Genomic DNA, 14476 nt, shown 5'->3' with positions numbered 1-14476 from the left:
GGTGTAACTGGCACATGGTGTTTCTTCGGTGCCGAGGCACCGGAAGGTGTATTCTCTTTCCTCGGAGCCGGGCCCGAAGGCCTTGAAGGGGGTGTTGCAAAGTCTTTCTTCTTTGGAGGAACAGGGGAAGAAGTGTCAGTGTCCAAAGGTCTCTTTTTCCTGTGGTAAACTGTTACCCGTGCTGTTTCAGGGTCTATACACAGTTTAGGCTGTTCTGCACTCACTGGGTCAGGATGGAAAAGTTCTTCCTCAACTGTCCGTGGTTTTGGCGCCGATGTTTTTGGCTTGGTGGCTTTGTGGTGAGTCTTTGGCTCGAGGGCCTTTGGCTGTGGAGCTTTTTTTGGCTCGGTGACCTTCTTCGGGTCGGCGACTGTCTTTGGTTCGACGTCTTTTGTTGGCTGTACTGCCTTCTTTCGTTCAGCGACCTTCTTTGGTTCGACGACCTTTTTCGGATCGACCTGTTTTTTCGGGTCAATAACTTTCTTTGGATTGACTGGTGTTTTCGGTTCGATCACCTTTTTCGGATCGACTGGTGTTTTCGGTTCAATAACCTATTTTGGATCAACCGTTTTTTTAGTAGAATCGACCGCTTTCTTCGGGGTGACAGGGTTTTTAGTGTGACTTGTTTTTTGTTGGTCAAAACTCTTTTTAGGCTCGGCGGCCGTTGTCGGGTCGACTATTTTTTTGGGATCGACGACCTTTTTTGTTTCGACAACCTTTTTTGTATCAACCAGATTCTTCGGCTCTGGAACCTTTTTCGGTTCGGCTGCCTTTTTGGGAAGAGTGCCGCTCGTTCCCGGGGTATCTGAAGGCTTGGGTTTGTTCTTCGGAGCCGAGCCGGAAGGCGGGGTCTCTGAAGGAGTTTGTTGATCTCGGCTAAGGCCTATTGGCGATGCTTCAACTGGAGCCTTGTCTTGAGATGGAAGCGTGGTTGGGGGCGTGGTACTCATGGTTTGCCCCAGTGTGATCTGGTCATCGGAGTCCGACTGGTCTTCTACTGTGACAATTTCTAGGTCGGGGTCCGCCGCTTCTGGGAGGTCATGTTCGTCTTCGAAGATGTTCTCTGGTTCCGGTGCCTGCCACTGCATTTCTTATCTAGGGGCCCTTCGGTTCCGGATAGTTTTCTACGACTGGAACTGAGCACAAGCTGGACGGTTTTCCTCGTTGTGCTAGGGAGAGAGCCACTTGTTGCATACTGTATGTTTATCAGTATGTGGGAACTTGGAGTGACATTGTGGGCACCTTTTAAACTGGGTTCTTTCCTTTGGCATCAGGCCCACGTGGCGTTGAAAAGGCCCAATGGCCCGCGTCAACGACCGGATCGGGATGGAAAGTTTTATCGAGTCAAGATGTACCGAACGAGAACAATACAATCGAGGTAGAAGGCCTTTTGGCCTTCGAAAGTTGAAAAGTTTTGGTTCCGAAGTTGGAGTTGAGGAATAGCATCCGAACCCAATGGCGGAAAAAACAATCTGAGGATGGAGAAGATGCCCATGTGCACTGTAGTCCAGGGGAGGAGTCACCTACCTCGTGATACTTCGAAGACTCTTCCAGGACAACAAGGTGCAAACATCCGGACCCAACACTAGGCGGCCATCTATGCTAAGATATGAATTCAGCAGCCCACATGCCTCGAACATATATTTTTAAGGGGCCTTCTAAGTGTAGCGAAGGGCATTCCCTCAGAAATTGTTCATGAAGAGTTGGCAATTTGATATAGATCGGACTTTATACGATTACCCCTATATTATTTACTTTGGTCACAGGTTGGCAGTAGGAGGAGGTAAAGCTAATTAAGCTATTTATTTGTGACTGCTTGGGCTAGGATAACATGTTACATATTCCATGCCTACATTATATCATGTCCACTCTTAGAGATCTGGGGAGACCAGAGCTCTTCATTGATCCCGGTTGCATTGTCAAAAGAGATCATGCTTGCTTGAAGCAGGTCTTCTCTCTCAGGGTGGCAGCAGGGCATCAGGCCTCTGCTTTGACCACTCTATCAATGCACCAGTATATTATGGTGAAGGAGGTGAGTTGTATTGAACCTTACCTCAATATGAAGAAGCCCAACCACCATCGCCGTCTGTTGACTTACTTCAGATTAGGTATATTTCTTCCGTTGATGTTTGCAAATGGTGTCTGGTATAAAAAGTCCTATTTACCTGTATGCGTGTTTGATAACATCTCAGTTTGCGACACCCAGCACAATGTCTTTATCTGGCCCATATTCGATTGTCTTCGCTACAAATTTATATTCCCCAGGTGAAACTAGCAAGCTGAGTGGAATTTGTAGGGATGGATTATTGTGGGGACTGGGTCACAGAATACTATCCCATTAATTACTTTTGAGCATTTCTGAAGTGGTCTCTTATAAAGATGTGTTTGCGTCACCAAGTGCATATGTGATGTCATCAATCCACCAGCTTCATCTTTGTTCTCAGTGTAAGATACTGGGATGTCTGGCAAAAGGGAATTGTGTTCTGAGATGGCAGAAGTTTGTACATAGTCAAAGCATCCATCACCTTCAGACCTTTTCCTACTATCATAAATTTCTGTTGTTGTGTGTGTTGCTGAGATGGCTTTTCCATGTTAATGTTCAAGTTGCTTCCTTGGATCGAACGTCCTCTGCCTGGCTTTGAAAAAGTCAACAAATCTGTGGAACACTTGAGATTCAGAGCCGTTTACAGGAGATGTGTGAGAAGTAAGCCAAGCTCGGTTTAAAGGGTATGATAAAATGTGTAACCTCAACCGAATTCTTAGCAGACTCTGAGGCATTTGCTGAAATGATGGAAATTATATGTATTTTCAGCTGCACCCCTGGTGGGGAGGCAACTATTGACACCTTTAAAGACCTGTTAGTCACCCATAAGTGTAGACCTGTCTATCTTCCTGTGCATGGCGTGTTTTTAACTTGCATTCAACCTAAGTAGAAGGTGTCCATTTGGGGAACAGTGTACAAATGTGTCTTTTCGCCAAAGTGGAAATGATAGCCTGCCTCTACTCTTGTCCAGGACTTCCTACTGAAACTGGGATTACCTGTGGGTGTGCGGATAGTCGCCATCCATTCTACTAAAAAAGAGGGCTCTTTAGCCATACCAGTCTGATTTGAATACACAATTAGAGCCAGTTGTGACTGGTCTGATCTGTGACATCTTCTCCAGTGGAGCCTGTGAAAAGTAGACAGAGGGAAAAGATGCACTTGCTAACGAGTGAAGATATCAAACTTTTAATTAAGGAAGAACTTTGGTTGGCCCAGGCTTCCTCTTTGTGCTGATAAAATAGCATTAGAATTGCCCCCAAAGCCATCAAGTCAGCAAACTGGTCATTTGCCAGACAAGGAAATGTTGGCTTTTTGAGGATCAGAATAAGCCTTGGGCTGCTGGATCGCCTCTGAGGCTGTGACTGCCAAGAGCAAGCGGAGCTGTTGCTTATCATGGAGAGGAGCTGACACCCAATGGCCTCCAAAGGGTCCAGCCCACTGAAAATCTGCCTAGAGTTTGCCTCAACTAACCGAACTGCCAGGGAACCATGAGGTTTTGCACCCCAGAAGTTTAATATTATCTCCTGTGTCTTGGTGTCGAGTGACCTGCTGCTATCACATTTTGGCCATCACTATCCCAACTGCCTATACCTTTCGGAATCCACCTGTATCTGTTCACTTTCAGGCCTGAGGGAACAGTTAAACTCTCTCTATTTCAACCCTGCCAGCAGAAGGTTGTGTTCAACTGACTGCAACTTGCTGCCTTGATATACAAGTTAAGCTTGCGGTTACTTAACTAAAAAGTCCAGCTGCCAATTGGCACTCATAAAGCCATTGAGGCAATTGCAGTTGCTTAGGTGATAATGCCATTGGAAAATTTTGATCACAGGTGGCCCTATTTGAGATACACTATTGATAGTTATGCCCCTGACATTTCTTCATTACTCCATTAAATGCTCACCTTTCTCAACCTGGTGGGCTTTGTCAAATAAAAAATATTTAATTTGCAATCTCTGCACGTCATATTTCAGTTCCGTCACTCCCTTCTCTATCCTGGTTACATACTGTTGTGAACCAGAAATATATCCAGTTTTTTTTGTCTGTTCTGAGGTTTCCCTGACTGCACTACCTTGGCTTTATAACAATTAATCCAAAATGTTTTCTAGTTGTGGATTTTAAATGTCTTATAAAGCGCTATGGATCTGGAATTCTAGGATTCATAAAACATTGAAAATGCACTTAGCAGACATGGATACTGCTCACAGAACACAGACTAAAAGGCACCCAACCATATACAAATACTGTAAGTTTGTTCACTCTCGCCCTGATTCACAAAGGTAACTCACATGTTTGAGTAAACTCTGGAATAGATTTACTGTGTTTTGGTATTCACAAACTCTGAGTGTACATTTAGTATAAAAGTGTAAGTTACTTGTTTCCATCCCCTGTGTAAAGCTATTGGCTTAGTCTTGTGCGGGTGGGTGATGCCCCTCTCTAAACCTCTCTTACTCCCCCCTAATCCCATCTCCTTTTGTTGTAAAACTGTGCCTTTTTCCACCCACTCTTTAATGTCTCTCCCAAATTTGGTGCTAAAAAGTGTATTTACGTATGCGGAGAGTCTGCAGTCGTGACGAGGAACTCCGTGTACATACAAATAGGTAATGCAGGGGCATAAAACTCTACATGTAGTTTGTGAATTGCAATTTGGAGTACATTTTGTAGTTCTGTAAAACGTTCTACAAAGTGCAGTTTGTGAATTAGGCCCTGCGTGTTCAGGTTTTCACTTCTTTGGTATGATAGTGCGAGTGCTTGTGAATCCGATGTTGGGAAAAACAATGTGAAGATACACTAATAATGTAGGCATCGTGGGTTTGAAGTTAACATTATCATGGGTTATCCTCACCCTGCCTATATTAGATGTACACAAACTTTATTCATGTTAATAAAATGCTTTTCCAAGCTCACCACAAAATAGCAGGATAAAAGTCTGCAAGTGGATGTCAGATAGGGATCTGGAGCAAGAATTAATCATTTTATCATAGTGGCTGTTAATGCCCTTAAACAGAACTACACATTTCCTAATCAACTTACCTAGAATTTTCAGAGATGTTGGTTTCAGATTTTCAACAGCCTTTGCAAATGCAGCAACAAGAGGCGGAAACTCATGGGACCCATGCATCAAAGAACATTCTGGAAGGAGGAGGAATATAGCCAGAGCATCACGATGAGCTGGAAGCTGTGAAAGCTCACTGATAATGTTGTTCTTCAAGCAGGAACTAATCTGAAACAAATATGAGAGGAAGATATATTATTATTTGCACAATCATTTTGAAAAACTGAAAGATACTTACACAAAATCAAATTTAACAGTGCCTAATTTTTAGGAGCCTACAGGTAATTCAATTTACATTCTGGATATCAGAAGTCTAGCTTGAGTTATGAGCAATATTTCATTTATTCTTTATTCAAAAATGGGAAATTCATCATTACTCCAGCAACAGCTATATTGTTTCTTTTTCCTTTCTAGCTCTTCTTCCTTGTTCAGCATTCCATTTGGGCTCTGAAATGTAGCTGGAGTCTTATCTGAAGGGAGGGCACATCCCCTCTCTGTATAAGAGCCCAAACTATATAATGTGGTAACAGCTGCTGCTAAGGAAAGATTTCTCACTGTTCATCAAAACGTCAATACCATATGTTAGGGCCCAAAACTTTACTTACAAAGCCAGTCACCCCTTATTTTAAAATGTCTTTATTCAAGTGTTTACATTTAACATAGGACATGTCAAACTATCCCTTCTACCATATCTGAATTAGCTTACAGCATGACAGCCTTTAACGTATCAGATTTCTTAGATAAGGCGTGTACCTCCCACTACCCACAATGTCCTCGTGGCACAAAGGAAAATTACAATATTAGATGATCAAAGTTGCCAATCCGCTTAGAATTTCACTCACCACTTATGTTCGGGTAGTGGGCACAGTTTACAAAACTGATTCATATGTGTCTACTTTTGAAATAATTTGCAACAAGCTGCTGAATGTGACCTCACAGGTCCATATTCAACAAACTTTCCATGGGCTACTCGTGTGACACACTACTGAATTTCCAGGAGTGAGATGCACTTACTCTAAAAAGATTTGAACACCTCGCCATAGTTGCTAGGCTACACAATTTTTTTAAGTATTTGCATTACCTGCTGTACAACCTGTTCACGATTTTCAATCATGTCAAAAAAGTGGGAGGCGGCATTGAGGTCAATCCACGATATATCCGAAGTTGTACAATGTTTCTTTCTACCGAAAAGAAAGGACACCAGTATTAAAAAAACCTTGAAATGACCTTCATACAACAGCAAATAAATCTACTGACCATCATCATTCAATAATATTAGTCTGCGAATCCCCAGAGGCCACAAAGGCATTCAATGATCAAGCAACAGTGTCATTTACACACTAATCAAATCCCGAAATCTAATGTCACAATTGATTTAGGTTTTGTCAAGGGCCCAGGCACTTTAAATTGGATTGGAATATATACTAGACATGAGAACATACAGACAATCTTAAAAGAGAAAGGCAAGAAATATTAGAAGATCCCCAAGGAATGGCAAAAGACTGCAAGTAGAGAAAACAGCAATAAGATCCACATTACGTAATGTGCGGTTGACCAAAGCCTTCACTTGACACTGGATGCGTTCCTGTCTTCCTTTGTACAACCTGAAACCTGCAGGAAAGAGATGGTGTACACACCTTCTGTGTATCTTATCTTCTCTGCTATCAGGACCACCGACTATGGAAGAAATGTTTCTACCTTTCATTACATAAAAGGCACTGACTAAAGTATTAAGGAAGATTGCGCTGGAGGATAGGGCTGACGCATTGCCAAAGTCATTGGATTGGGTTGAGGTCCCCCAAGCCTGTGTATCATGAGCACCTATGGTAGCTGAGACCAGGAATCTTTGGGAACTTCTCTTTTTGCCATCACCTGTTGCCACGAAGCAATTCTTCAGTCTTTAGGTTCAAAGAGGAGCCCTAGGTCACTTTCAGCAGTTGATCCCTGTACTTGTGCTTTGAGCATATCTACATAGATTTGCTTTGCTATCTTGTGTGGGAGACATGCAAATGTGTGAAGAAAAGAGATGCTTCTGTCACATAGGAGAAATCTGGAGGAGAAGCTGAGGAAGGGATGAGCCTCAAGGGAGCCACGAAAACGTGATGCGTGTCATGTTTGCAAAATCTTCAGTCAAGGGCATTACAAGGCATTCATTTGTTTTATGGTCAACTGGGCCACACCAGGTGTTTAGCAACTATAAGCAGAATCTTTGAGTTTTCACACACACCTCTATGAGATGAAAAAGGAGGTTAGACTGAGCATGAGGCTACTTTAATTCAACTCTTATCTACAGATACTGTCGCAGCTCAGGTCTTCCTCATCTTGCCAATGATGCCAACAGGGTAGAAATAATGTACATAGGGCAAAAGAGTGGACAGTAATTCATTCATTAAAATTCAACCACTGTTAATGATTTTCACAACACTTCCTTTCTTGAACATTCTGCATAGACAACATTTTTTTCACAGAGGGAAATTAAGACTCTTGGGCATGTAACTATTTGCCATTTGTGTCCTAGATTGGTTAAAATGTGAACAGCTTGTTATCCAGCTAATTTGCTGAGTTGGCCTTCAAGTGAATGTATTAAAATTCTTCCCACTAAGGACGCAACACACTAATCTGTGTGAGGTTCTCTTTAGGTGTGTGTCAACTAGAGTAAAGACCCTTATAAAAAAAATGCAGCCTTAAACTTAAGTGTGAGAAGACTTGCTACATTTCCAGAAAAGGTCTAATTTTCAGGAGATTCCCCCGGTTTAGGAGGACTCAATGAATTAGCTTTCATTAAAAAAATCTATGTTATTTACAATACTAGAAATTGAAATGCTTGTAGGTCAAACCCGAGCATATTCAAGAAGTGCATCCATGAAAATTATTTTGGGAAAAAAGGTCTTTCTGTATGACCTATTGGGGTGGCTATAGTTTATAAGAGGGTGGTTTCAGAAGGGAGAGTGAGAAACAGGTGCTAGAGTTTTCGGAGTGGCTTTGAAGAAATGGACAATTGTTGGTGCTGGATCCGCAGAAATGGTTTAACTCAAAGTATATATTTTGTGGTAAATATTGGGAGTACAAGAATTCTACCATGATTTGGGTTTCTTACTTACCTCTGTTTCAAGAAACTTCCATTGATACTTGCCACGGATGAAAAAATTTGTTTTATTTCCCTAGGAATAAATAAAAAATACAATTTTAGATACAATATAAAAGTGGAAATATATTTTCTCTTCACTGAGTACTGAGAAACCCCTGAGCCAAGGCAAGGGATGAAACACATTAAAATATAACTACCTATCAAAATTTTAGTCAATGAAGTTTTATCCAGACAGCAAATAGAACACATTAGATGATAGAGAGCGGGTGCTTTGATATTCACGTAAGATACCCCTACAGCCCATTCTAGACATTCCAAATCCAGTGGCAACATATGTATAAATTCCTTTCCATAATACAATGGCTTTCTTTAACACACACTGCATGGCGGTGAAACCTACATACGACTGCAGGCTGTAGGAGTGAAGTGGGCTTCTCTTCTTCATGTTTTTTGTGACTGAATAGGTTGCATTGCCAACCTTTAGACCAAAGATGCGGAGTACTGCACTGATTGAAGACTGCCGTCAGAAAAAATATATTTTTGGTGCAATTTTAGTGTCACCTCTGTAGACACCTATGTTATCTTTGCCCTCGGCTTCCACTGCTAACGACAGATAGAAACAGAGCAGTTAAGTTCCTGGTACTGTCAATCAGGAGTTTATAAAACGTGCTACTTATCCGTGAGGGTGTCAAGGCGCTTGGTAGGGGGGAGGGTGTGCAGCTCCGGATCAGTCGAAGAGCCAGGTCTTGAGGCTCTTCCTGAAGGTGTGCAGAGTGGTGGAGCGTCTGATGTTGACTGGGAGCTCGTTCCAGGTCTTTGCTGCTGCAAGATAGGAGAAGGCTCTTCCACCTGCTCTGGTTCTGTGGATGTGTGTGGTTTCTGCCAGGGTGAGGTCGGCGGAGCGGAGGTTCCTTTTTGGTACGTGGAAGGAAATGCTTTTGTTGAGGTAATTGGGTCCGACGTCGAGGGATTTGCAGGTGTGGGTGAGTAGATTGAATGTTACTCTCTTGTCGATGGGGAGCCAGTGGAGGTCTTGTAGGTGCTGAGTCATGTGTTCAGGTCGTGGGGTTCCGAGGACGAGTCTGGCTGCGGTGTTCTGGATGGTTTGGAGCTTTTGTAGCAGGGTTTTGTTGATTCCGGCGTAGAGGGCGTTACCGTAGTTCAGTCTGCTGGTTATGAGTGCCTGGGTGACAGTCTTTCTGTATTCGGGGGGATCCCCTTGAAGGTCTTGCGGAGGATGCAGAGGGTGTAGACGCAGGTAGAGGCAAATGCATTGATCTGGCGGGTCAAGGTGAGGGAGGAGTCTAGAATGATGCTGAGGTTCCGGTGTGGTCCGTCGGGGTGGGTGGATTTCTGAGGGCAGGGGGTCACCAGGAGTTGTCCCACGAAGTGGGGGAGGGTCCAAGGACGAGGACCTCTGTCTTCTCCGAGTTCAGCTTTAGGCAGCTGTCGCTCATCCAGGCTGTAATGTTTTTCATTCCTTCTTGGAAGCTGCGTCTGGTGTCTTTGGGGGTTCTTCGTGAGAGAGAGGATGAGCTGGGTGTCGTCGGCGTAGGATACTATGCTGATCCCATGCAGTCCGAGGATGGCGGTGCAATTATACAGTAAGTAATATATTGGATATGCATTTCCTATTGTGCCCTCTGGTGCCCTCAGGAGATGGGTGGCCTTCCTGAGTCTGGAAGATGTCTGGCTTAAATGGCACCTCCAAGAGAGGACATTCATTAATTGCTCGGCCTCACAAAAATGTCACCCCTGGCTTGATCACTTGTTTATGCCACTCTATGCCTTGCCTCTCGTCTTGGGTCACCCACATTTCGCTCTAAGGTCTTTTGGATCATGTGCCGGTGGAGTTAAAGTTCAGCACAGCGGATCCAGGGGAGCCTGGGATCTGGCAGTTCAATGACTGGTGACTTAGGGAAGAAATCCTGGTTGGCCTCCTACTACAGCAGGCTATAAGGGACTAGTTCAACTTAAATCAACAGTTAGTGGAGTCCCTGGTGAGCCTCTGGGAGGCATTCAAAATGGGGATTCTTGGTGAAGCATTTCGCGGCGGTGCAAGACCTGCAGTGGGAGAGGGAAAAAGAAATTACCACATTAAAAACCCAGATTCTACACCTTGAACTGTCCATTGGATCGACCTCACCCGCTAAATTCATGTCACAGTAACATGAGTTCTGTGAGCTGCTGAGACTCAAGTTCCTCGAAACACCTAATGTCACCAGGGTTCTAGCTCAATTCCGATTATATTTACATGGCAATAAGGCTCGGAAAACTAATTTACTGGCTGCCCCAGCGACAAGAGGGACAGTGTATCGTTCTGACAATTCAGACACTAGAGGTACAGGTGATTTGCTCCTCCATGGAGATAGCAGAGACCTTCTCAAGCAACTATCACATTATTAATCACCACAAGTCCCCGCACCCACTGGAGCTGTCCCACCTGATAGCTGAAGACCCATACACCACTCATATGCATGCAGCGAGCCAGACTGGACACCTCCTTGACTCTGGAGGAACTTTAGGTAGTCATTATGGCTTCCTTCTCAGGTACCAGGACCGAACCAGTGGCGTAACAAAAGCCCCCAGCTGCACCACTGGTGCAGGGGCCCCCATCCACACTGCATATGGACGGCATGGCCCTGGCAGGAGAGCTAATTATTGAGCCTGGAATGTGGTGGCCCCCTCCAGCTCAACTTTCGTTATGCCACTGGACCAAACAGCTTCCCTGAAAAATTCTACAAGAGATTCTCTTCCCTTATGATGCCATACCTGCTGCGTCTCTTTCTGGAGATAGACCATACGGGCTCCCTACCTCAGTACCATCACTACAATACTCAAGCCAGGCAAACCACCCGACCTCTGCTCCTCATACAGACCTGTTTCCTTGTTAAATGTGGAATATAAATTCCAGGTCAAAATTATGGCTTCTGGACTAGCCAGAGTAATCACATTGCTGGTCAATGTGGACCAAAACGCGGTTTATGCCTTGCAGACGCACACATCACTGCCTACACAAGATCCAGATTGCGCTTTTGGCGCTCGACTAACTGAAGGTCCCAGCAGAGGGTGCATGGCTTGCTCTATGGGGGCCGCCATCCTGCCTCTCTCCCCAGATCTTCAAGATCCCACTGTTATGTTGGTGGACTGCCATGTCCATTTATTAAATGTCTGGAGAGGTCTACTGCTCAAACTCCACTGTGGGAGGTAATATGAGAAAAGTAAGTTATTCAGCTGATGGGATTCTGTGAATGGGAACAGACTGGGACTCCGCACTTGGTGACCTATGGGAAACCGGCCACATAGTGTCCTTTCAACTACCCAAGACTGAGTTTGGGTTCCACAACTCTGAGTTCTTTAAATACTTACAAGTGTGACATACCCTGGAGGCCAAAAAGGAGAGTTGTATGATGGAAAAACATGAGCAACTACCATGCTTGCATCATTACCAAACATGCATTGTTTTTCAGACAGCGGGAAACTTTTCACATGTAGCAGATCTACAGAAAGACAAGCTGGTGTCTTAAAGTCTTGTTTTCAGAAGTGACAGAATATTTAGATGTGGTAATGGAAGCATGGGATTCAGCCGTTCAGAGAGTCAGATCTGCCTGCGTACCTCGAAAAATATGGGGGACATAAATCGGGTGAGGAAAAGGAAGTTGGTGGGATTTAAGGTTATCATACCTGTGCTGCAATTGTGCTTATTATTGCGCTGGCAGCTTTGGCAAGTAAAATTTGACTCTGGTGCAGGGTCAAAATGACGGTGCAACTCTTCAACAAAATCTGATTTGTAATCTAGGTTCTCCAAATTTGGCATACTTCTATTAGTGGGAAAACTCAAGTGTAGGTGGTGGACCGAAGGCCTCTGAATGTTCTTTCTCTAGAATTAAAACTTTCTCTGAATGCTGAGTTCTCTCTTGTCAAAATGTGTACCTAAAAAAAAGAAGCATGCATTACAATTCAAGAGCAATAACCAGTAAAACCTACTGTTTTGTTTTTCGCCAGAGATCTGAGTTTCCATCTGCAAGCCATCGCTCTGCCATGCCAGGTTCAATTTTGGCTATTCGCCTGTTCATACCCAAGTCACCAAACTGTCCGAAAAAAAAGGAACATATATTTGTCAAGTGTGTTCTGCATTTCAACATGCAATCAGTAGGCTGAGCATAGACAGCCATGTTGATATTTTAGGTTACTAATCATTGACTTCCCCTGGATGAGAGAGGACCCATGCGCACAGGTTAAACTTATCAAAGAGGTGTATAGACAATTCAATTTATCCATCAGTGTAATAAATGATTACACTTATATATCACCATATGGTCTGCTGTCTTAAGAACATATCAGCATACTGATGTGAGGTTCAGCTGTAGGGGTCATTTTTGCCTGGACAACTCGTTTAACGAAATGTTACCGTTCTTCAGGCTGCTTAGAAGAGTGGCTCACATTGCAGCTGCCTGGAAGGACAAGAGGATGTGCAGAAAAGATAGCAACACGGGTGTGAGTCACTGAGTGCAACATCTGTGACTGCCCTACCAGGACCTGGCTCCTGATAGTCCAGAAGCCTGCCTTTGGGTCGCTAAAAGTATGTTCAAAGCCTAACTTGGGGTATGTTAGACCAAGATGGGAGACCTCTTGCAAGGGAGACCAGTAACAAGTGCACTCTCAGCCTGAGTGTGGGATGCACTGTGCCAGCCACAGGGGCCTTTTTAAGTAAGGTGTGGCGTGATTTATCATTTAGACTAATAACTGTGGTCTTTTCCAGTCTTCCATTCATGCCTGAACTATATAACTGCATAGCCAGAAACCGGTTCTAGGATGCTTGATTCCGGTCCAGGAAAGACATGGCTTGGCAGTTCGAGCTGGACTGTTCCCATGAGGCACAGGGTCAAGGCTGATTTGCATATGGCCATGTCTGAACTGGGGTGGTGTGGAGTGCAAACAAAACGATGGATTTAGGCCCAGATCTCTGTACTGGGGTGAATGTATGACATTGTTCTGCATTCTGTCCATCAACTGTTGTTTTTGCATTTGAACTATATAACTTCCACGGCCAGGCTAGCGTGGTCCATTGACACCAAGTGTCAGCAATAGTCCAGCATGGGACTCCTGCAGAAGTCACTCCACATCCTGATTTCAAGCCCTTACTTTTGGGCTGGTCTATTTGGTCCAGTCTTAAGTGGTAGGATTTTGTTAGGCCTGAGCGAACTCCCCAGAAGCCGTACACAGAGAACCTCATCTTTCTTTCACCCAAAGATCAGGAGAGGAACAATTCTGATGGAGTGGGAATCGTGTAGACCAGTGGTTCCCAAACTGGGGTCCTCGGACCGCCAGAGGTCCGTGACACATTCCCAGGGGGTCCGCAGACAGCAGTTTTAAAAGCACTGCAAAGTTCCTTGTATAATCACCAGTCTTTGGGCAGCAAAAAAGTGTCAAGATAACTCCGGTGATTAATGTACATGCTGGAGAGAGATGGGGGTTTTGTCCAGTGGCAGCTTTGACTCGTCTAAGGAAGCGCAGATGGTTAATATGCCTGCTGCAAAGAATGTCTACCATGCATAAAGAAAACAGTATTGTGTTTTGTGCATAGCTCAATGGGTTCCTGCTTTTGCCACAGAGATTATTTTGCTATTGTGCAGTTCACAAGATCCAATCAGAATCTAGCATAGTGAGTTATAAACTGTCATCAAAGAGCTGCATGCAAATTGCATGGTACAAGTTAGTAATTTATTCTTTTTCCCAGCCTTTCATTATTCCGATGCTTCTAAAAAGGTTTGTTTGGGTAGAAATAAATCCCTATTATTAAAGTCAACGCTAACCCCTAAGTTATGTTCTGAATCCTGAGCTTGTGCTTCTCCAGACCAAGCACTCTTAAAAAATACCTACCAGTATGGAAGACATGTGAATCCTACACCTTGTAGTCCCCTTTGCCTTATGTAACATTTTCTATTCACTGATCTACACATGTATGATTCATTGTCTCTGTATGTGTGTGATGTAAAGTGCTCTGACACCCTGCAGTGGTATGAGAGGGGCTATAAAATAAATTAAATACATGTGACAGCGGGGCTATAGCGAGATGAGAGGCACTGTGGGAGGGTAGTAGTGAGGGAACCATTGAAGATTGTCAATCATTGAAGATTGACAAAATATTGTTGTATCCTGGTGCATAGTAAAGTCATTATTTACTATGCTTTAAAAGCTAATACAATTCAATATATAAGGTAAAATATGTTGTAAAATGCACCATTTCCTCCCACATTTTCTTGGGGGAGAGCCACCCAAAGCCCCCTTT

At 43.9% G+C, this 14476-nt stretch overlaps 1 protein-coding gene across 2 annotated transcripts in view; it reads right to left on the bottom strand.

Annotated features, from left to right (window-relative positions):
* Window positions 1-14476, bottom strand: part of LOC147727539 (E3 ISG15--protein ligase HERC5-like) — a 324404-nt gene that overhangs the window by 194848 nt on the left and 115080 nt on the right. The window contains exons 9-12 of one of the 2 annotated variants that reach the window (XM_086961610.1): window positions 12172-12275; window positions 8198-8257; window positions 6178-6277; window positions 5075-5264 (exon numbers count right to left, since the gene is read on the bottom strand). In XM_086961610.1, the coding sequence (XP_086817736.1) occupies window positions 5075-5264; window positions 6178-6277; window positions 8198-8257; window positions 12172-12275 (454 nt within the window). The remainder of the gene's footprint in view (window positions 1-5074; window positions 5265-6177; window positions 6278-8197; window positions 8258-12171; window positions 12276-14476) is intronic. The other variant, XM_086961611.1, reaches the window with a different exon arrangement.

Source organism: Lissotriton vulgaris, chromosome 3_1 (assembly GCF_964263255.1).
Source record: "Lissotriton vulgaris chromosome 3_1, aLisVul1.2, whole genome shotgun sequence".
Taxonomy (NCBI): domain Eukaryota; kingdom Metazoa; phylum Chordata; class Amphibia; order Caudata; family Salamandridae; genus Lissotriton; species Lissotriton vulgaris.
Note: the sequence above shows the minus strand (reverse complement) of the source record. Positions and strands in the feature narration are given on the sequence as shown.